The 22,653-nt window shown below is 38.3% G+C and overlaps 2 protein-coding genes across 2 annotated transcripts in view; both read left to right on the top strand.

Annotated features, from left to right (window-relative positions):
- The window catches only part of LOC131369498 (C-type mannose receptor 2-like), a 28,644-nt gene extending 26,747 nt beyond the window's left edge, over positions 1-1,897 (top strand). Inside the window, exons 19-21 of the mRNA XM_058416185.1 lie at positions 152-163; positions 308-390; positions 632-1,897. Coding sequence (XP_058272168.1) covers positions 152-163; positions 308-390; positions 632-712 — 176 coding nt within the window. The 3' untranslated portion in view covers positions 713-1,897. The remainder of the gene's footprint in view (positions 1-151; positions 164-307; positions 391-631) is intronic.
- Positions 1,898-3,748: 1,851 nt separating this feature from the next.
- Positions 3,749-12,895, top strand: LOC131369495 (C-type mannose receptor 2-like). The gene is made up of 13 exons (XM_058416181.1): positions 3,749-3,845; positions 3,989-4,030; positions 7,236-7,625; positions 7,757-8,107; positions 8,227-8,601; positions 8,681-9,046; positions 9,982-10,368; positions 10,466-10,864; positions 11,047-11,421; positions 11,553-11,915; positions 12,117-12,128; positions 12,275-12,357; positions 12,583-12,895. Exons 2-13 carry the CDS (start codon positions 4,006-4,008, stop codon positions 12,661-12,663), a joined length of 3,207 nt encoding a protein of 1,068 aa, XP_058272164.1. The 5' UTR covers positions 3,749-3,845; positions 3,989-4,005; the 3' UTR covers positions 12,664-12,895.
- The last annotated feature ends 9,758 nt before the right edge of the window (positions 12,896-22,653 follow it).

Here is a 22,653-nt window from a genome sequence, read left to right as displayed (position 1 = left end):
ATTCCAATATGAGACTAATATAAGAATACAATCTACTGATAGCTATATGTCAAAACATGATTATGAAAGATGGCAATAGCAATGTTTGCATCTGAAATAAGATTACCAGATGTTTGTTAATCCTAAATGTGTCTTCCTTGTGCTCTGGCAGCATTCACTCCAGGTAAGCAAAAACACTATTTATGTGATTACATAAAAATGAATAGGGATATCTATCATCCTATTTTGCATTAGAATTCTTATTTAACTACATAAATGCTAACTGAATTTTTTTCGTAATTGGTTGTAATTAACGTTTTTATCTCAGGTGCTGTGATGGGACTGCGAATGAAAGTCACTGCTAATGAAAATCTATTAAACTCTCAGATTAAAACGTTGGCGCTGCTGGAAGTACGTAAACTTTTCTCATATAATTTCTTCTTTCTTCATTTCTTCATTTCTTCTTTTATCTGTAGCTTTAAATTATATTATTAAATGTTATTACATTTTGTTTCTTTTGTAGATAATGTATAACAATTTATGTAGCAAAAGAATTATTGTTGTACAAAATGCATATACATAAAAGTCTTATACATTTATATTGGATGATTATATTTACTCCACTTATTTAATTATTTTACATTTCTTTTAGCTTCAGCAAGAATTGAGCAGACTGGGACTTTCAAGCAACTACACTGTAAATGTGAGAAACATCCGTAAGCTCGGTCCATAAAGGAAAACGTCTACATTCATGTTCAAAATATAACAATTTATCCAATGCTAGGTTCTGTAGTGATTTTATATATTCATTTATTTAGCAATCTTTCTTTTCCAGAGCAGTTGGGAATGCTGTAGAGTTCTATTAATAGAAGAATATAGACACTGAAATGATAACTTTGAACAAACTGAAGATTTTTGTGTAAAAAAGTATGCTTTTCATTTATTAATTGTTTTCAGTATTGGGGTTCATGTAGTTTTGGTTGTGCGGATTAAATGCTGATTAAGGGTCAATCTAATAAAACCCTTTAATGAAAGAATGTATGACATATTTTGTTTTGGGTGAAGTAATGCTATTCAAACAGGAAATATGTTTCATATTGTTTCAAAATATATTATTTTTATTGAGAACTCTAGTGCAGCACTGTGGTGCAGGGAAACCAAGAAGGTCTCATAGCTCAAGCTCCTTATTGGTGTGAATGTGATGAACCACACATTATGAATGTTTTGTTCATACATCCTGTCAAAATAGCTTTACATAACAAAGAATATATGGGTGTCACAAAAATCTCCATACATAAAGGAAATTAATACTTATTAGCAAAACGTAACTGTACATCCTCTTTAAACATCCTCTAAATTATTGCCATTTCTTTCACCCACATCTCTTCCAGAGTTATCTCAACTTTGGCTCCTTGTGACAGCTTCCCGATCCATCCATTAGAATAATTTCTATAAATTCTTCTTTTAACAAAGGCATTCATATCTGAAAAAAATCTTTATATTAAGATTTTGAAAGACATTTTGCCAAAAAGTTGATTTCCCCCACGTATGGAGGATTTAAGGACATCCTGTATAATTAAGATCATCTCAATACAGAAAACCATATCCTTATACATCAGTGGTGGACAAACTACAGCCCATGAGACGGCCCACTGAGCTGTTTAATACGGTCCATCGATTATTTACAAAATTGTCCTGTATAGACCATATTCATTTCACCTTTTTCCTGCCATAACCTAAGTTTCAGTTGATTCCACTAGATGGCGCACTCCAAACACTATCGACGTATGATAAAGCAGAGTCTATCCTTTCTACACAGATATTCATTCTTCAAGTTTGCTTTTGAATTGAAAACTTTAACCATGAATGAACCAAAGAAATTGTTGTTCCAAAACGTTGTTCCCATTGAAAGTGAATAAAAGTTTGTTTATTTTTTAGGTAATGGGTTTCACATTATTTTTATTAGTTCACCCTCCCATCTACTACAGGCCTGGCCCGCCTGTCAAATATTAAAACCAAGTGTGGCCCTTGACCCAAAAAGTTTTCCCACGGTGTTATACATTTTTCTTGGTTAAATTACACTTTTTTCTTCCCAGCAGATGGTGCTCAAGTCACAGCATTAACACTCAATAACTCAATATAAATTTAATAAATAAGCAGAATAATGTCATAGCCAAATACACAACAACAAAATCCACTGACATGTATCACAACATTATTTAGTTTAAATGTATAAAGTTTTAAATAGGACCACATTTAGCCCAAGTCAGAATTAATTAAAATCTGTCAGTCCATGAAAATAAACACAAATTATAAATGAACAAAAACAGGTTTTCATTCACACTGCAAACCTACGGAAAAGGAAGCCAAAGTATAAAGTGACCAAGCATGATCCCAACCACCTCACCACCGCCATCTACACAGTAAAGAAATTCCCCACAAAACCTAAAAGAAACAAAAGAATAAAGTCAAATCCACAGTGAGTCATGTAAAGGAAAAGAGTTGGTGTTATATTTTCATGGTCTAAATTCTCCGCTACCAAACATTTCCAAACACAAGATTAAACACAATAAACAGTATACCCTGTAAGGAAAAATACAGTCTATTAGGAAAAAGAAATATATGTATATAATATAATATAATGTATTATTATATGTATATAATATATATATAATGTATAACCTCCATTCATGTTGCCAATGGTGGAAGCAAGAGAGCAAATGAAGCTCACAGCTTCCACTAAGGCTTAGGGGATCTGTAGTGGCCCAAACACATCCCACATTATAGTCTAAAGGCTAAGGCCCAGCTTAATCTATTAAATGCATTTTCTTTATCTAGAGTTCAAATGATGGGCAAAAATTCAGGAAAGAGAAAATGAGATCAATTTGGAAAGGAAAGGAGTAATAAAATTAACAGACATGCACAGTCAATGATGCCTGATTGGACTGAGCAAGGTTACATTAAGGTGAAAGAAGGAAAGCACGCCCAGTAGCTCAGTGTTATTCAGGTGTTCTAGTGATAAAAACCACTAGATCAGAGATTTAGATAGATTCTTTATCTGTTTTTATCAGAGGCAAAAAATGGAATTTCTTCCTGCTTTTCTTGTTTCCATGTTCAGCATTCGCTGTCTTTCTCATGTCACACTCCACTCATATGAATATGTAAGCTTTAAGAATTTGTATTTTGCTTTTACCTAGCCTACTAGGAGCAATACAGTCGTAAAAAAAGAAAAAAAAGTTTTCTTTTTTTTTACACAAATCTTCAAAGTAAATGGCTATACCAAACTTGTTCCTGCTCTCGGAGATGCCCCAAGTGCTTGTCCATAAGCATCTAAAATTCTGCCATAAAATTCAATTGTCTTCAACCACTAAAATTCTCGGTAAAAATGTCTCGCACTGAAAACCAACAGGTTTCAGACTAATTTCATATCAGACTTGCAGCAATCAAATAATTTCATTATTTGTTCTGATCGAAAATGGCCAATAAGTTGATGCTAGCTAATGAACTTATATTTGATTCTGACTGAACAAATGTTCATGCACTCAGAGTTCAAAATACAAAAATCCTTCAGGCTTGAACAGTCCCTGCCATAACGTATGACAAACATGTACCAAATATGTGACCTGGCAGCATCGCATAGAATCTAACCAGGAAGAAAGTTCACAAATTATTTCAGTTTCAGTTATTTCAGCTGGCACCTTCATTTTGATATGAATCCTGGAACATTTAATAACCAGTTGTTCTACATATTCCTAAGCCCTTCCCATATGCTTTTCTATAAAATCTTTATTTAGTGTTGAGAAAAATCAGAAAAGTGGCAGTGGCAAAAGTGGCAGACAGGAGCAAACAGCAGAAAGATCCATGAGGTAAAATATTTAAACAGAAACCTTTACTAATGTGCCATCATATGACTTTGACTCTTTTCACTGTAGAATATGTTTTTCTCTATAGACATTTAATGTTAGTTAGTCAATATTTTAAAATTGATGTTAATCATACTTTCTGTCAGTGTATTCTATCAGAGCCATGTATCAACTTCTGCTGCTTTTGGGTAAGTCATATGTTATCTAGGTGTTATAAAATATATCTAATTGTTGTAATGTATATATTTCTAGTTTTTAATGATATGATGAGGAGTGCACATTGTACCATTACAGAAGATCATTTCAAGCTTATTAACAATCCAGAATAAGGAAAGGTCTTAACCTCACTGTTTTGACCTGGTCCTTACAGATTGTAATACTGTGATAATATAATATACATATCAGTAAATAAGTATACCAGAATTAGCTTACAATACTGATGCACATTGCCCTACATTTGTTCTCTGTTTTAAGGGTTTTTTTTTTTTTTATTGTCTGTATGAAGAGATTTTTTTTGTCTCTTGTATGGAATGTGGAATAGTGTCAATATGTTTAGTTGCCTTATTTGTATGTGACGTCATTTAATAAATTCATCTTAAATTGCTACCAAGACAACTGATAAGTACACAGATGAAATTTATTGAATTGAACATGCAAATTAGCTTAGTTTATTTTTTATCTTAGTAAATCAGGGTGTAAAGAAAATCTAGCCATGGGGTCACAGTCCAGTGACTTCTGTGCCGGTCCCAAGCCCGGATAAATAGAGAGGGTTGCGTCAGGAAGGGCATCCGGCGTAAAACATTGCCAAATTTAACCATGCGAATAATCAGTACTCTAAATTTCATACCAGATCGGTCGAGGCCCAGGTTAACAACGACCGCCATCGGCACCGTTGACCTACAGGGTGCTGGTGGAAATTGGGCTACTGTTGGTCGAAGAAGTAGAGGAGGAAGGAGAGTGTGTAGACAGAGAGAGAAGAGGAAAGGTAAGAGTGTAGGACTGAGAATAGGAATTCTGAATGTTGGTACTATGACAGGGAAAGGTACAGAGCTGGCTGATATGATGGAGAGAAGGAAGGTGGATATACTGTGTGTACAGGAGACCAGGTGGAAGGGTACCAAGGCTCATCTTGTACCAGGCTTATCTTTAAGAATAAGGGTGACATGCAGATTTGCAGCAACTATAGGGGGATAAAGTTGATGAGCCATACAGTGAAGCTATGGGAAAGAGTAGTGGAAGCTAGGTTAAGGAAGGTAGTGGAAATTTGTGAGCAGCAGTATGGCTTCATGCCCAGAAAGAGCACAACAGATGCAATTTTTGCTCTGAGAATGTTGATGGAGAAGTATAGGAATGGTCAGAGAGAGTTGCACTGTGTGTTTGTAGACTTGGAGAAAGCGGATGACAGGGTGCCAAGAGAAGAGCTGTGGTACTGTATGAGGAAGTCAGAAGTAGCAGAGAAGTATGTCAGAGTGGTGCAGGACATGTATGAGAGGAGCAGGAAAGTGGTGAGGAGTGCTGTAGGGCAGACAGAGGAGTTCAGAGTGGAGGTGGGACTGTTTGCTATGGTGATGGACCAGTTGTCAGAGGAGGTCAGACAGGAGTCTCCTTGGACAATGATGTTTGCAGATGACGTTGTGATCTGTAGTGAGAGCAGGGAGCAGGTGGAGGAAAACCTGGAGAGGTGGAGGTTTGCGCTGGAGAGAAGAGGAATGAAAGTCAGTTGTAGTAAGACTGACTACATGTGTGTGAATGACAGGGAGGGAAGTGGAACAGTAAGATTACAGGGTGAAGAGGTGTAGAAGGTACAGGAGTTTAAGTACTTGGGGTCAACAGTCCAAAGTAATGGAGAGTGTGGGAAAGAGGTAAAGAAGAGAGTGCTGGCAGGTTGGAATGGATGGAGAAAGGTGTCGGGAGTTCTGTGTGAGAGAAAAATTTCAGCGAGAATCAAGGGGAAGGTGTACAGGACAGTGGTGAGGCCGGCCATGCTGTATGGTTTAAAGACAGTGTCACTGAGACAGAGAGAGGAGTCAGAACTGGAGGTAGCAGACATGAAGATGTTGAGGTTCTCTTTGGGAGTGACAAGGTTGGACAGGATTAGGAACGAGTACATCAGAGGGACAGCTCATGTTGGACGTTTGGGGGAAAAAGTTAGAGAGGCCAGGTTAAGATGGTTTGGACATGTTCAGGGAGAGTGACTATACTGGTAGGAGAATGTTGGACATGGAGCTGCCAGGCAGGAGGAAAAGAGGAAGGCCAAAGAGATATATGGATGTAATAAATGAGGATATGAAGCTAGTGGGTGTAAGTGTTGAGGATGCAGAAGATAGGGATAGGTGGAGAGACATGATTCGCTGTGGTGACCCCTGAAGGGAAAAGCTGAAAGAAGAAGAAGAAGAAATCAGGGTGTAAAGAAGCATCAGGGACATTAGAAGCTGAATCCATTTGTGGGGTTTATTAACAGCAGACAAATCCAAAACAAAATACAGAAGCAGGGTCAAGAAACAGGCAATAAAACAAAAAAAAAAACACAGTCAAACACAGAGTAGCACTCCACGTCATACAGTGGCATGAGTGCAGCTTAAATGTCCATGAATCCTGAAGTGCTCCGCGTGACACTGAAGCTCTCAGTATTCTGGTGAGGGTTCCCTCTGGTGGTGCAAAGGGGGAATTACAGGTGTAGCTGTAACAACTGCCCCCTCTATGAACACCTCCCGGTGTTCTTCTTCTAGGGTGTCCCCTGGGTCTCGGAGCCGGTTGTTCTTTTCTGGGTGGCCATGAGTGCTGGGTCAAGAATGTCAATGGCATTTAACCCTCCCAATCTCAGTGGTGGTGGATCTGTGGTGTATGGGTTATTACCGCAGGAGTTGGTGTGAACTGGCTTCAGTATTGATGCATGAAATGAGGGAGAAATGCAATAACTGAGTGGCAGCTACAGACAATACATGACCAGGTTGAACTGTCTCAGGATCTTAAACAGTCTGATGCATCTTGGGCTGAGCTTTCTGCATGGTAACTTGAGATGAAGGTTCTTGATACACAACCACACCATTCATCATTGTAAAAAATAAGGCCCATCTGGCTTGTCAGGGATTCAGTCTGTTTACATACTTGATATACTTTATATGCTCCAAGTTCTATATGGTCCATTATTACTTTGAAACGAGTTTATGCCCCCTCCAGCCATTGCCTCCTTTCCTCCAGAGCCTCCTTGATTGATAAAAACTCTCGGTTGCCCACACCATAGTTGGCCTAGGCATGACCCAGAGGCGCTTAATATTCTACCAAGGGTTCCCTCTGGTGGTTTGGAGGGGGTTTGCGGGTGTAGCTGTAACACAGGGCATCAGTGGCTCAAGTTATATTTATTATGTAAAACTTGTGTTATGTCTTTCACAGGGGTTTTCAGCCTTAGTGTTTGTCTTCCTCGTCATTATCACTTCATTAATGAGAATAAGACCTGGTATGAAGCACAGAGATACTGCAGAGAGAATTATGATGATTTAGCCTCTATTAATAACACAGCTGAGGAACTGGCTGTTTCTGAGATCACAGACATCTGGAAGTACAATCGGAGTTGGATTGGACTGTATGATGATTTGAACAGCTGGAAATGGTCTCTGGATGATGATTCTGTCTACAAGGAGGGAGAGAGAAGCTTTAGAAACTGGTATATACAGAAACCAAGAGACTGGTATGGAATCAGTTTGTGTGTGTATTTATCAAATTATGATGGAGTTTGGTGGGACACCTCTTGTTCCACAATGCTTCCATTCATTTGTTATGATGGTGAGTACAGCAGTTATGTTTATGCTTTATGAAAACTTGCTCAAAAAAATATTAAATTACAATTAGCTTTAAATTCAGCACACATTTTATGTAAATATACAGTTTTACAATATTGCACTTGTCTCTTTTAGGCAGAGTGAATGCCAGTGAAAGATATGTCCCGATCTATCAGAACATGAACTGGACTGAAGCTCAGAGATACTGCAGAGAGCATTACACAGACCTGACCAGTGTGAGGAACGAGACCGAAAACCAGAAGATTAGATCAATATTTAATAATACGTATTATGCACCTCTTTGGATTGGCCTGTACAGAACCAGATCTTGGTCAGATAAAAGCAACTCTTCTTTCAGCAACTGGAAACCTGGACAACCAGATAATTACAGACAGAATGAATCCTGTACTGCTGTGTCCTTTAACGATTCTGGGAAATGGACAGATGAAAACTGTAGTCAAGCTATTCCACTGATCTGTTACAGCAGTGAGTAGATTTCTGTTCTGTACCTATCTACAGTGCCAATTTTCCTTAGTATTACTTGTTGTTGAACACAAACCAAAATAATAAGCATCGTAACAAGCATTTTTTTTGTCCAACTGTAGCAATGCCATCATTACCCTCACATCAGTATCACTTTGTTAATGTGAATATGACCTGGACTGAAGCACAGAGATACTGCAGAGAGAATTACACTGACCTGGCTACTATTGATAACATGGAGGAAATGAACACACTCCTTGATACAGTGAATGGAATCTACTCAGGTTTAGCCTGGATTGGACTCTATGGTGATGAGGACAGCTGGACATGGTCTCTGGATGATGATGCTTTCTACCAGGAGGGAGAGAGAGCCTTCAGAGGATGGTACCATCAACCTGATAACTACATTGGAAACGAGATGTGTGTTTATATTGGATCTGATGGAACATGGTTTGATGGAGACTGTAGGGCATATTTACCTTTTGTTTGCTATGATGGTGAGAATATTGATTCAATTTATGGGAATAAACTGTGTAATTTTGGTGTAGGTGTTATTGAGCATATTTATCTTTTCAGGAATGAATGGAACAGAGAATTACACCTGGATAAACCAGCCAATGCCTTGGACAAAAGCTCAGCAATACTGCAGAGAGCATTACACAGACCTGGCCAGTGTGAGGAATCAAACAGATAATCAACAAATCCTCAACTTTATAGGTGGCTCTCCTACTTGGATTGGTTTATACAGGACCAGACTCTGGTCAGACAAACAGGAATCCACATATGAAAATTGGAGACCAGCCACCTATAAACAACCAGACAATGGTATTTATAATCCCTGGGAATACGGTAATCAGCACTGCACTGCTGTCTCATTCAGAGATTCAGGCCACTGGACAGATGAGAACTGCTTATCCACATTCCCTTTTATCTGCTATAACAGTAAGTTCATCTAATCAGCATTTATTCTTTGATTAATTCACAATATGATCTTTATCCACTCAAACTATATACATATCGCAAACATTTTTTTTTATTATTCATATGCTATATGTCCAAAACATGTGGACACCTGAGCATCACACCCAAATTCGGGCATTCCCTAAACTGTTGCACAAAGTTGTTCAAAGAATTCCCTTCACCAGAGCTAAGGGGTATAGTCCAAACCTGTTTCAGCCTGACATGCCCTTTGTTAATGTAGCATAAAGAGATGGTTTGCCAAGGTTTGTGTGGAAGACCTTGAGCTCAACCCCACTGAACACATCTGGGATGAATTAGAAAGCTGCCTGCATGCCAGACCTGTTCACCTATCATCACTGGCTGATCACACTTGTGTTCTTGTAGCTGAATGGGTACAAATCCCCACAGCCATGTTCTAAAGTTTAATATATTCTTTAGAGGGGAGACTGTTATAGCAGAAAATGGGGTCAACTCCATATTAATGCTGGTAGTTTGGAATGGGTTGCTCCCTAAGGGCATACAGGTGTGACGGTCAGCATATACTTTTGTGTTTTAAAGAAAAAAGTCATTTCAATACTTTCCTCAGGAACTGATCTGTGCAAATTCATAGCCACTTACAGTTATGCATCTGTACTGACAAGTCACATGATTTTCATGAATGTAAATATTTGTATATTATCTCCAAAATTAATGGAATGAAAACGCACAGAAATTATTTTTTTTGATTTCTAAAACAACATCTAACTTGAATAAAATCTCTCAACCTTTGATACACTGTCTTTAAAGCAAATCCAAAATTATAAAACATCATAGCCGCTTTAACATTTTTTGTTTAATTTTGTCTATTCACATCAATACTTGCAAATAATATGTCGTTTGTCTGCAGAAAATTATATTATGGTGTTTTTCCTTTAAAGAATTCTGCACAGGATCATCATGCACCCTCCATCAGTATCACTTTGTTAATGAGAATAAGACCTGGACAGAAGCACAGAGATACTGCAGAGAGAATTACACTGACCTGGCTACCATTGATAACATGGAGGAAATGAACTCACTCCTTAATACAGTAAATGGCAGCTACTCAGGTTTAGCCTGGATTGGACTGTATGATGATCTGAACAGCTGGAAATGGTCTCTGGATAATAATTCTTTCTACCAAAATGGAGAAAGTAACTTTAGTAACTGGTATATAAACAATCAAGGGAACTGGAATGGAAACAATTTATGTGTATATTTTACTTATTATGCAGAATGGTGGGACACATCTTGTTCTACAAAACGTCCATTCATTTGTTTTGATGGTGAGCACAGCAGTTATATATGCTAAAGAAATGAAACTTTGAACAAACACATTCTAGCTTTAATACACTACACAAATTGTTTTTTCATCTGTTTCAGGCAGAGTGAATGCCAGTGATGAATATGTTCCAGTTTATCAGCAGATGAACTGGACTGAAGCTCAGAGATACTGCAGAGAGCATTACACAGACCTGACCAGTGTGAGGAGCGAGACTGAGAACCAGAAAATCAGATCATTATTTGTTGATTATAATGATGATAATGATTATTATTTTTATTATTATTATTATTATTATTCCGGTTTTTGGATCGGCATGTATAGAACCAGTCTTTGGTCAGACCAAAGCAACTCTTCTTTTAGCAACTGGAAACCTGGACAACCGGACAATTATAGCCAAAATAAATCTTGTGCTGCTGTGTCATTTAATAATGATTATTATTATGGGAAATGGACAGATGAAAACTGTGATCAAGCTTTTCCATTCCTCTGTTACAGCAGTGAGTAGATTTCTGTTCGTTTAAGACATTTTTAAATGTAAACTGTACATTGTTTGCTGATAGTGGCAGTAGTGTTGATAGTGAAGATATTCGTTAGCATTACTTACACATAGTGAATAAATAAAACACCTTAAATGTACCTTTTGAAAATAAGGTGCAAACATTTTTGTTACCTTCTTTAGCAATGTCCTCAAACTCCTCTCATCAGTATTGGTTTGTTAATGAGAATAAGACCTGGACTGAAGCACAGAGATACTGCAGAGAGAATTACACTGACCTGGCTACCATTGATAACATGGAGGAAATGAACACACTCCTTGACACAGTAAATGGCAGCTACTCAGGTTTAGCCTGGATTGGACTTCATGATGATTTGGACAGCTGGAGATGGTCTCTGGATGATGATGCTTTTTACCAGGAGGGAGAGAGAGACTTCAGAGGATGGTCCCATCAGCCTGATAACTACAATGGAAATGAGATGTGTGTTTCCATGGGGTATGGAGGGAAGTGGTATGACAGGCCTTGTACTGACAGAAAGTCATTTGTTTGCTATAACGGTAAGCTCTGACAGAAAGTGGAAACATTTGGTTTATGTTTTTTAACCTGCTATTGTAGCTGATATGGACAACAATGGTTAATAATTATAATACAATAATTGTCTGTTTCTTTATAATATTCTCAACCTTAGGAATGAACAACACATATGTGATGATTTATAATCAAAAGACTTGGGAAGAAGCTCAGAGCTTTTGCAGAGTGAGTTACACAGACCTGGCCAATGTGAGGAATGAGACTGAACTTCAACAAATACTGAGCATCATGAAGGGCTATGAGGTATGGATAGGTCTGTATAGGAACCGATTATGGTCAGATCAGAGTAACTCAACGTTTACATATTGGACACCAGAGAGTCCAGAACCATCACCCGAACCTGATAATGGTTTGTATTCACCTGGGCAATATGGAAATCAGCACTGTACAGCTGTGGATCCTTCTGGCCGATGGACAGATGAAAACTGTTTGGCCAGTTTCCCTTTTATCTGCTACAGTGGTAAGTTGAGCTCCTTTTGTAATTAATTTAAAGAATAATAAACAAAAATAATAACAATTTAAGACTAATATAAGAATACAATCTACTGGTAGCTATATGTCAAAACATGATTATGAATGTTGGCAATAGCAATGTTTGCAGCTGGAATAAGATTACCAGATGTTTGTTAATCCTAAATGTGTCTTCCTTGTGCTCTGGCAGCATTCACTCCAGGTAAGCAAAAACACTATTTCTGTGATTATATAAAATTATTAGATATATCTGTGATCCCATTTTGCATAATTCTTCTTATATAAGTACATGAATGCTAATTGCATTTTTTTTTTCTTTATTGGTTGTAATTAACATTTTTATCTGAGGTGCTGTGATGGGACTGCGAATGAAAGTCACTGCTAATGAAAATCTATTAAACTCTCAGATTAAAAGGCTGGTCCTGATGGAAGTAAGCAAACTTTCCTCATAAAATGTGTTCTTTATTTGTAGCTTTAAACTATATTATTAAATGTTGTTACATTTTGTGTCTTTTGTAGATAATGTGTAACAAATTATGTAGCAAAAGAATCATTGTTGTCTAAAATGCATATACATAAAAGGCTTATACTGTACATTTATATTGGATGATTACAACATTTACTCCAGTTATTTAATTATTTCACATTTCTGTCAGCTTCAGCAAGAATTGAGTGGACTGGGACTTTCAAGCAACTACACTGTAAATGTGAGAAACATCCGTAAGCTCGGTCCATAAAGGAAAAAGACTAGATTAACATTCAAAATATAATAATTCAACAAATTCCAGGTTTTGTAGTGATTTTTTTCTTTTATTTACTCATTTATTTAGCAATCTTTCTATTCCAGAGCAGTTGGGAATGCTGTAGAGTTCTATTAATACAAGAATTAAGACATTAAAATGATAAGTTTGAACAAACTGAAGATTTTTGTGTAAAAATATTTTTACAAAAAATGCCTCCTGAAATGACTCATTATTAATAACAAATCACTGAAATTATACTGATCTGTGATTTAGCATGATTTTTTTTGGTGTAATATTGTATTTGGTTTATTACATTTATAATGCTTATTAATAATATTAATTCATTTTAAATGAACAAAAGAAACACTGTACTTTCTTGTGCTATGAGCGTTAAGGGATACTATGTGATTTTCATTTATTAATTGTTTTCAGTATTGGGGTTCATGTAGTTTTAGTTGTGCTGATAAAATGCTGATTAAAGGTCAGTCTAATAAAAAACTGTAAAAAACAGTGTTTTTTAATTTGATTTTGTTGTTGTTGCTGATTAATGTAATGCTATCCAAACAGGAAAATAGGTTTGATATTGTTTACAAATATATAGTATTTTTATTGAGAACTCCAGTGCAGCACTGTCATGCATGGAAAGCAAGGTGGCCTCATAGCCCCAGCTCCTTATTGATGTGATTGTGATGAACCACAATGATTTGTTCAAACATCCTGTCAAAATGGCATTATATAATAAAGCTTATACAGTGTCCCAAAATTCTTCATATATAGACACTTGTTACGTAGCAAAATGTAACTGAACATCCTCTACATGGTTGCTATTTCTTTTGTAAACAGGCACAGAGTTATCTATCTCAATTCTGGCTCCCAGTTTGGCATCGCAAGCTTGCAACAGCTTCTGATCCAGCCAAAGGCTATCTGAAAAATAAAAAATATAATATGTATTAAGTATCAGAATGTATGGAAGACATTTTACTACAAAGTGTTCATTTCCCTCCTGTAAAAAGACACCCCAGCAGATTAAGTCACAAAATAAATAAGTCAGCAGAACAATGTCATGACCAAAGATGGGACAAGACAAGTCACTGACATTTACTACAACATCTCACACTGCCTCTATTTATATACAAGCCTCCTGGCTGACATTAGCCTCAATCTCCCGGGAGCAAAAAGTATATTAACTTATCATTTTTGTCAGGTTATGATAAATTGATCTGTATTGAGTACTGAGGGAGACAGTGGACAGAATTTAGAATTCAGAGTCACAACTGAACGTCTTCATAAGGGTTCATAACTCTTTGTTTCTCTTTTCATCCCTGTTTTTGACAGAGTTTTATCTGTAAAACCACTTATACTGTCAGTATTTATCACATCATTGCAAGATGAAAGAGAAATTATTTCAACTCAGCATCACACAGCCAATCCAGACTCTCTACCAACACACACAAACATATATAAATAAACTGGTCAGACACATCCTCACTGTGAAGTCTCACTCTAACTATACCTAACAGTTCTAAGGCTTTGTATTTCGTGCACACTACTGTGTCTTTATCTTGTATTAGTTTTGTTCTCCTTTTTATATGATTCTCTTTTTTTCCTTTGAAAGTCTGTCTGCAAATTGCCTGACCTATGCCTTAGTTACTTTTGTTCTTTTAAACATTTTGGATTTATTTATCTATTGTTATAAAGTCAAATTAACAGCCTGACAGGTTCTTGTGTTTGCCATTACAATGGATAAGGAGTCAAGAGAGCAAACCTGATTGCTGCACCTTTTGTTACTCATTGTCATCATTTATTTATTCATAGAGTATAAAATAAAAGTGAAAAAAAAAAACTTAAGTGCAGGAGTGCAAACTGAACTTCAGCCCAGTTGGGCAATGACTCCTGACGGTTTTAAAATCCATCCTTTCAAATGGCTGCATTATAGCTAATCCCCATACCACATAATGTATAACAAAGGCCATTAGTATGTAATATATAACAAGGGATTAAAACACAATATCATTATTATCTGCAGCCATCTGAAATAAAGAACTTATTTTACTAGTATAAAAAAGTTTCAAACAAGTATTTAATAATTGAATCTCAATTAAAATTTCAATTTCAATTGATAAATTTGATGGACACACTCAGCCAGTGATGCCTTACACTAAGGTCAAAGATGACAAAAACAAATAATTGTCATAACCTGTCGCTTACTGCAAATTTGCCATGTTCAGGTGTGTCTTAGTTAATCACACCAAGCAATCAAGAGATTATACAGCTATTCTGTAAATTAAACTAAATACACAGTCTCATTCATGTGGCTAAAAATAGCTTTGAGCATTCGTTATAAATAATTGATAAATAATTTCCTAGATATTAGACGTAATCCTCCACACTCAGCAGAACTGCAACAGGTTACGTATATAACCCGGTTCCCTAAGAAGGGAACGAGATGCTGCGTCATGACTGATGCTATGGGAACAATTTGTCGAGGAAGTGTGTCTGTGAGCCCTGACCCCTAGAGGTGAAGCAATGCTGTATGCCTCGTAGGCCTGGGTACTGGCCTCTACCACCCAGTGTGGCAAGCGCTCCAAAAGCAGACAAACAAGGAGGGGGACTTACGCCACGAGCTAGAGTGGTGGACATAAGTCTTAAGGGCTCTGACCAGGCAGAGCAAGTGCAGGCTCTCCTGTTCCGCCGATTCATGGGGCGGAAGGCAGAAGGCCTGCAGGATGACCGGACGACCGGCCATCCTGGGCACCTTTGGGACATATCAATCCCCGGGGTGCAAGATAGCCATGGACATGCCAAGGGCAAACTCCAGGCAGGTGGGGGCAGCTGATAGAGCCTGCAGATCCCCTACCCATCTAAGGGAGGCCAAGGCTAAAAGCAGAGCCGTCTTAAGGGTCAGAAACTTCTCTGAGGCTGACACCATGGGCTCAAAGGGGGCTTCCAGTGACCCGTCCACTCCTGAGAGGTCCCATAAGGGGAGGCGCGGTCTGCAGGAAGGCCTCAGCCACCTGGCACTGCGCAGAAAGCGTGAGACCAGAGGGTGCCTACCTAATGACGCACCGAGGACAAGGGCATGGTTCGCAGCAATGGCGGCCACGTACACCTTTAGGGTAGAGGGGGACAGGCCCCAAGAGAGGCGAGACCATAGGAAACCCAGCACTGTACCGATCGGGCAGTGCGCTGGGTCGTGTTTGTGCTGCACGCACCAGAGACTACAGATGTGGCATTTAAGAATGCGCGTCAGAGGGACAGGAATCCCGTGACGACTCGCAGCATTGTGCGCGATTGAGAGTGATGCTCTCTCACAGGAAAGACAAGACCAGTAGGTAGCAGTCGTGTTTCATGTACATTGAAATCGATCAACATAACGTGGCACTGCGGAAAGCAATTGGCGTATGATATTAAAGTACCACAAAAGCTATTTAAAAGCATACGGAGCAGTCTGTTCTTGCTGTAGGCTACTTTGATGTCATAAACCAGTCGGTCTGCGAAGCGCTGCATGAAGTCAAACACATTAAATGATGTGCTTGGCCACGGAATTTCTCTCAGAAGCAGATTAAAACAAGCAACAAAGAAAGTAAACGTGTGGAATTCATATTTAACATTTTCAGCTGTGAGTTTTCAATGTCATAACTTCATGGTGTGAGGTTTTATTGCGCGTGATGGAAGCGGGAAGAGCACATTGCCCTGCAGGCAGCTGAACACGGAGCGTGAGCATCCATCAGGATACGTTTAAAAAAAAATCTTAAGATTCTACAAATGCGCCCTTCTTCTACTTGCGCACTTGTTTTGAGTGTTATGGATAAAACATTTTGTGCCTAAAAGCTATTTTAAGCCATTGTTATAATATTATAGCAATATGTAAAAATGTTTATGGACTGGCCAAATGGCTCTAACATTTTTATGGCTCAGTTATTAATAGTTTTTACATCATACGCGTTTGATTGTTACTGTAGCACTTACTGTATGTGGCCCTATGTTGGTAAGTTTAAGATAAAGGGACAATCACACAAGAAATATTTTTATGTGGGGATCTTTTATTCCCGACTTCATCTTACAGAGAAAACACAGCATTAAATATGTTAGCCTTTGAGAGCTCTTAGCAGAAAGCAAACAAAACATAAACGAAAAACAAGTAAAATCAATAAAGTCAATCAAATATCCCCTCACTTATACAATACAGATGGCTACAGCTTAAATCTAAATCCTAAAGGCTATTGGCTAAAGTCCCCTCCAAAAGAACTTAACCCTCAATAGACAACGGTAGCAGCCTCCTAAATAAAGAAAACAACAATTAGGAACTGCTTACACATCCATGTCACATTGCACATCACATCGATTATGTACACAGGCAAAACATGTATTGAGCCAAGAAAATAAAACATTTACATTAACAACAAGAGAATGAAAATAAAGCAAACTTACGATTATCTGTGAACAGCAGAGAATACATGGAACTCTTCCAGAACCTTCTCCCCTCTGCATACAACAATATTTGACATTAGACAGTCATGCTAATCATCAATCTATGACATGTAGCGCATGGTATAGCAATATATTAAATACAACTTACGCGCTCTCTCTTGGATACACAAAGCACCTACCAACAATACCCCACCAGCGCTGAACAAAGCAACACTCCTCCTGTCCTTTTTTCCAAAGTTTTAAGGTTTAATTTGCAAATCTTTAGAAGTAAAGTTTCTTCTGGCTCATGCTTACCTTAGCATTTTTCCCGCTTCTCTGCCACGCATGGGCCCAGCATTCACTGAGGCACAGAACAGTCTTAAAGGGGCAGCGTCCCTTTTTCGTGCATTTCCTATTATCTCATTAAACTAACATATACACACATATCACAGGGGTTTTCCTTAAGCTTGCACACTATTGTCCAAACCACTTGGTTACACTTATATATTATCTTATGTCACGTTTACAGTATATATTCTCTAAAATACTTCTAAATATGAAATATATCTATCTATCTGAACACGGTCTCTGTTTAATAATCACTGCGGCATCTCACTCCCGCAGCCCGCTGCTATGTACTGCAAACTCGTGTGCTCTGAAGCTCGCTGGACCGAACAAGCAGATGCGCGTCCGCTGACTTTTGTTGCTTAAGGGGCGGTGCAAGTTTTTGATTTGATCTTTTATTAGCTGATTTTTAAGAAATGCCAAACTTCTGTCAGGGAAACCTGTTTAATGTCTGTAAGCAAAGACCTATCCACACCTATTCACATTTATTTGATGAAAAACTATCCAGAGTATAAAGTACACCTAGAGTATAAATTTTAATAAAATAACATTTAGTAAAATTATTACATGGATGCTACAGCATTGGGACAATAAAAGCTTTCCCTTACCGACCCCTAACCCTACCCAGTAAATACTTTATTCTTAATAAAGACTCGATAAGGATCGTTTGATCTGCAGTTATCTTGTCATGTATATATTTTTGTCTAAAACACATCTAAATATGAAATATATCTACAGTGAACATGTTAAATAAAAAAAATTGGAATGAAGTCTAGATCCACATATCCTGTTTTTTTTTTTTTTACAGTCAGCCCGTATGTCCCACAAAGCAGAAGCCTCTGCCTAATATAATATAGTTATATTGTAATATTTCTTCATTTTTTCAGCCCTTAAATCTAGGGTGCAGTCTGAAGGATTGTAGTAATGTGATTTAAAGGCTAAACAGTTGCAGTTTGTATAGTGCACGTTTCAATGTGTGAAGTCGACCGTGCCCAACGCGATCTGGGGGTTTTGTATATTGAGGCATTAAGCAGATGTTTTTTTATCCAAAGTGATTTGCAAAAATTCTCTCTTTTTTATATTTTTTAATTTTCATATCCAAATGGGCTCAGTTGATGAAACGTTTATTTATACAATATATTGTTATATATAAATGTAACCTTTTGTAACTTAATTTAATACCTCTCCTATAATGTGCTTTGCCAGCGGATGAGTCAACCTCTCTCCAGCGCTTATTTCCAACAAGTGACAGAGATCATAAAATGTTTGAGAGCCACATTTTTGAAGTATATTGTTTATGTAGAGTTCAAATGTAAATAAAGTATTCATGATTTAATTATTACTCTTTTTTCATGCTTGAAACCTGCATTGAACTTAACTTACGTTATCGTCCGCCGTTATACATACAGTATAACCGTTATACTGTACTGTTTATATTGTGTGATTGCCTCCATTTTAGTTTAACACTACCGTGAACTCCAATTTACAGTTAATTTTCTAATTTTTGTTTTCATTTTTCGGTGTTGGAATCTTACTTCCCACATTCATCCGAGTTTATGCAGCGCATTTCTTTGACATTCAATGGCATATAAAAAAGCTTTACAGGAGCTTCCGCGTACTACAGTAGTTTTGATATACTATCTGATTTAATATTGTTCGTTAATTGTTTCACAGCTTAAATATACATTAATATACATAGACAGCAGGATGTTTGTTAATGGATTAAAATAGGGGAAGTTTTAGGATGTTTTTGAGGCGATCTCTTTGCCTTTCTTCCCCAAAGAGGTGCTAAATGTAATTTACATGTAAAAACCGGTTCGAGCGGTGTTCAGATGATCTGAGATATCTTCCCCCACAATGCTTCCCCCACACTTTTAGGGTTGGGGAGGGTTTACTCTTATGAGTTAGATTGTCAGAACACAATGCCGAATTCGGGGATAAAACTGTACAATAACTCACCTTTGTATGTCACAATCTAGTCTTTAGTTTAATCGGTTTAATACTTTCTAACCAAAATGATGAGCAAGCTGAAGAGTCTGCATAATGTTTACTTTTTATTTAATGCAATCAGACCAGGTTTTTATTGAGTGATTACATTGGCAGAATTACAGATTTAACGGGATTACACTTTCATTTGTGTTTTGTACAGCTACTACATTCCGGTATGTCCACCCTGATTTGTAACCACGACTGGAAGAACTTTAAACAGTCTATTTATGTAGTTGTTACATGTAGTATCTTTTAGTTCTTCCAACCAGAACTTTTCTATGGCAGCAATTAAATCAGTCTTCATAGTTGGTTTTGCTGTTTTTCTAATATAGTCTTTTATAGCATGCCACACTCTCTCAATGGGATTCATATCAGGGGATTCAGCTGGAGTCTTGACCCAGTTAATGCCCTCTGAAATGGAAACAGAAATGGAAAACCTCTTGAGATTAAAGTCGTTATAATGCAAAATATAACTGGTAGTTATTCCAGAAAAAAAAAAGTCAAACCAAATAAAATTGTGACAAAGTAGTAATATTTCGCGAATAAAGTTAACACTATGAGAATAAAGTAAAAATCACGAGATTCGTAGCAATACGGGATTAAATTCGTAATATTTTGAGAATAATGTGATTATTTACATTAACGTGTTTAGCGTGATGAATAATATATTAGGCCTATTTGTGTATAGTGAAATTAATGTATTAATAAAACGACTTAATGCATTAAGCTACGTTGAGAATACGCATAAAAGTGAAACTTTACTCGTTACAATTACTCTCATTGGTTGGTGATTATTGTTTCGCGCCCAGAGAGCAGCGGAAAAAAGAATGGTTTATTGATCTACCTACATAAATATGATATTTTAAAAATGTCAAAGAGACCGTCAAACATATTTTTTTATTTTTTAAAATCCACGAGAAAAGCTGATGGTGTGCCTGATCAAAAGAGATCCTGAGAAGACCTCTGCACACCTTTTATCAAGATAGTGGGAGACAGAAGCAAAGCGAGTTACACCGGTCAGTAACGGAGGACGCAACCACGTCATCAGTGACAGAAACCTCCACTGATCAGATAAATGATACTGAGCACAGTCCTACTAAATCGCATATGGTAGCAGATAGCAGAAAGAATATGGTAGTAGCATGGACGACGCTAGGCCATTTTTAGGTGGGCTTTAGCCCCCCTAACATTTTTACTCGGCCCTCCTAAAATTCTGCCATTCTCCATAAACTCTACACCAGGAACAATTCTAGGATTTTCATTTAAGGGGGGCTCAGTCCCCAGTGTAGGTATAATAGTAAAAAAAAATAATTAATTAATTAAAATAAAGGTTTGACTAACAGGGTAGGATGGTAAACTTATTGCAGCATTCCACTGTATGGCATAGATGTGTATAACATTTGAGTACTGAACAAGCCAAATACGAGTCTTCCTGATCACACACACACACACACACACACACTTGTCCTCTGATCCTCGTTCTGCGACGCCGCGGTCTGCAGATAGAAGAACGCGCTGAAAGACGGGGAGGAGCCGAAGTCTGCCGCCGTTTTCATATGAAATTTAAAAGGGGACTGAGGAGATCACCAATTTGTGTAGAGTTTATGGAGAATCACATAATTTTTAGGGGGCTGATTAGAAATGGCCTAGCGAAGCCCATGCTCTACACAAATTCAAAGCTCAAAGGTTCAGAACTGGACGCAGCCCCCCCATCTCTCTTAGGTACAACAAAATACCAGCCATAAAAGCCTGAATCCTGATCTGGAAGAGGAACATGCTCTATGGCCCCTTTTCTCAGAAGGGAGAGAAGTTCCTCTTGGAGAAACGAAGTTTGGTGTGTGCCTACAAGAGTGGGCAGCACTCCCTGAAATTGAGGGGGATGGGTGGCAAACTGGATCCTGTACCCTTTTTTTACAGTATCTAGGACCCACTGAGAGACACCTGGCAGAAGTCTCCACTCACATGTACAGACCAGGGGGATAGATGTATAAAGAAAACGGGAGCGTGGGTGGGTCCTAGCGACCCCCGAAACGCCAGAAGTTGTGGAGTAGAGGGTAGGGAAAGCAGGTGCCTCTCCATGGCGACCACCGCAGCCATTGAATGGCCTATGGTGCGGACCGCCTGCTTTGTGGCACAGAGCGCAAGATCAGAGACTGCGTCAGGGCTCGAACCTTTGCCACAGTCAAGCTCCTTTAGCAGGTCAGCCTGGTAAGCCTGCAAAACCTCCATGATGTGCAGGGAGGCACTGGCTTGGCTCACTGCTGTGTACTGTAGGCCTTCCCCAAAAGGGCTGAAGTGGCCCTACACAGTTTAGAAGGGTGTGCCAGCTTCCTCCATGCTGCCAATGAAGGGGAGAGATAGCCCGCAAGCGTCTATATATATATAGCCTGCAAGCGTATATATATATATATATATATATATATATATATATATATATATATATATATATATATATATATATATATATATTCCCTCATTCTAGTGGAAGGTACCAAGTGGCTTCAAACAGTTATTGGTGTATACGGCTTTGTGGAATTTAGGACTATGGACTTTGGAGTTTCAGTTTCGTGTTTCCGGATTGATGTTCAAGTTATTCTTTTGGTTTTGGATTATTATTGCCTGTTATTGGATTACGAGTTTGGTTAACAGACTTTCTGTGAACTGCTCATGGATCCTGATCAGCCTGACGTGGGTGAGTCATTACAGAATACTTCGCCTGAAGTGGATCCAGCAGAACATGTGCGCTTACAGGAGATCATCCGGCTGTATCAGGACCAACTGACAGCCCTGCAGGCAACCACGCCACAATCGCAACCTACAGCAGCTGCCTCCACATCCACAGCGGCTCCCAACCCCCCTCCCTCTTCTCCCTGTGCTGAATCGTTCCGCATGGCTCTTCCGGAAAAATTTGACGGCTTTGCGGACCAATGCTGCTGGTTTCTGAGGCAATGTCAGACCTTTTTTGCCCATCAGCCTGACGTGTATCGGGAGGACATAAGAAAATGTGCGTTTCTCCTCTCCCTACTCACTGGAAGAGCCCTCAACTGGGCATCGGCAGTATGGGACAATGATCCACAGGTGAGCACCTCCGTTAATTATTTCATGGGTCAGATTCGGGAGGTTTTTGAATATCCTGCGGGTGGATGCGACATCTCCACACAGCTGCTCGGTTTTACGCCAGGGATCCGAGTCAGTGGTTGATTTTGCTGTAAAATTCCACACCTTGGCGGCTCAAATGGG

The sequence above is a fragment of the Hemibagrus wyckioides genome, linkage group LG18 (assembly GCF_019097595.1).
Source record: "Hemibagrus wyckioides isolate EC202008001 linkage group LG18, SWU_Hwy_1.0, whole genome shotgun sequence".
Taxonomy (NCBI): domain Eukaryota; kingdom Metazoa; phylum Chordata; class Actinopteri; order Siluriformes; family Bagridae; genus Hemibagrus; species Hemibagrus wyckioides.
Note: the sequence above shows the minus strand (reverse complement) of the source record. Positions and strands in the feature narration are given on the sequence as shown.

What these genes read in the sequence shown, in the direction of transcription:
- LOC131369495 (XM_058416181.1), top strand. Translation starts at nt 4,006, where the DNA reads ATGTATCAACTTCTGCTGCTTTTGG. An exon ending in TCCATTCATTTGTTATGATG is followed by an intron (nt 7,626 to 7,756) that starts GTGAGTACAGCA and finishes TGTCTCTTTTAG; the next exon opens with GCAGAGTGAATGCCAGTGAA. An exon ending in GTCATTTGTTTGCTATAACG is followed by an intron (nt 11,422 to 11,552) that starts GTAAGCTCTGAC and finishes TCTCAACCTTAG; the next exon opens with GAATGAACAACACATATGTG.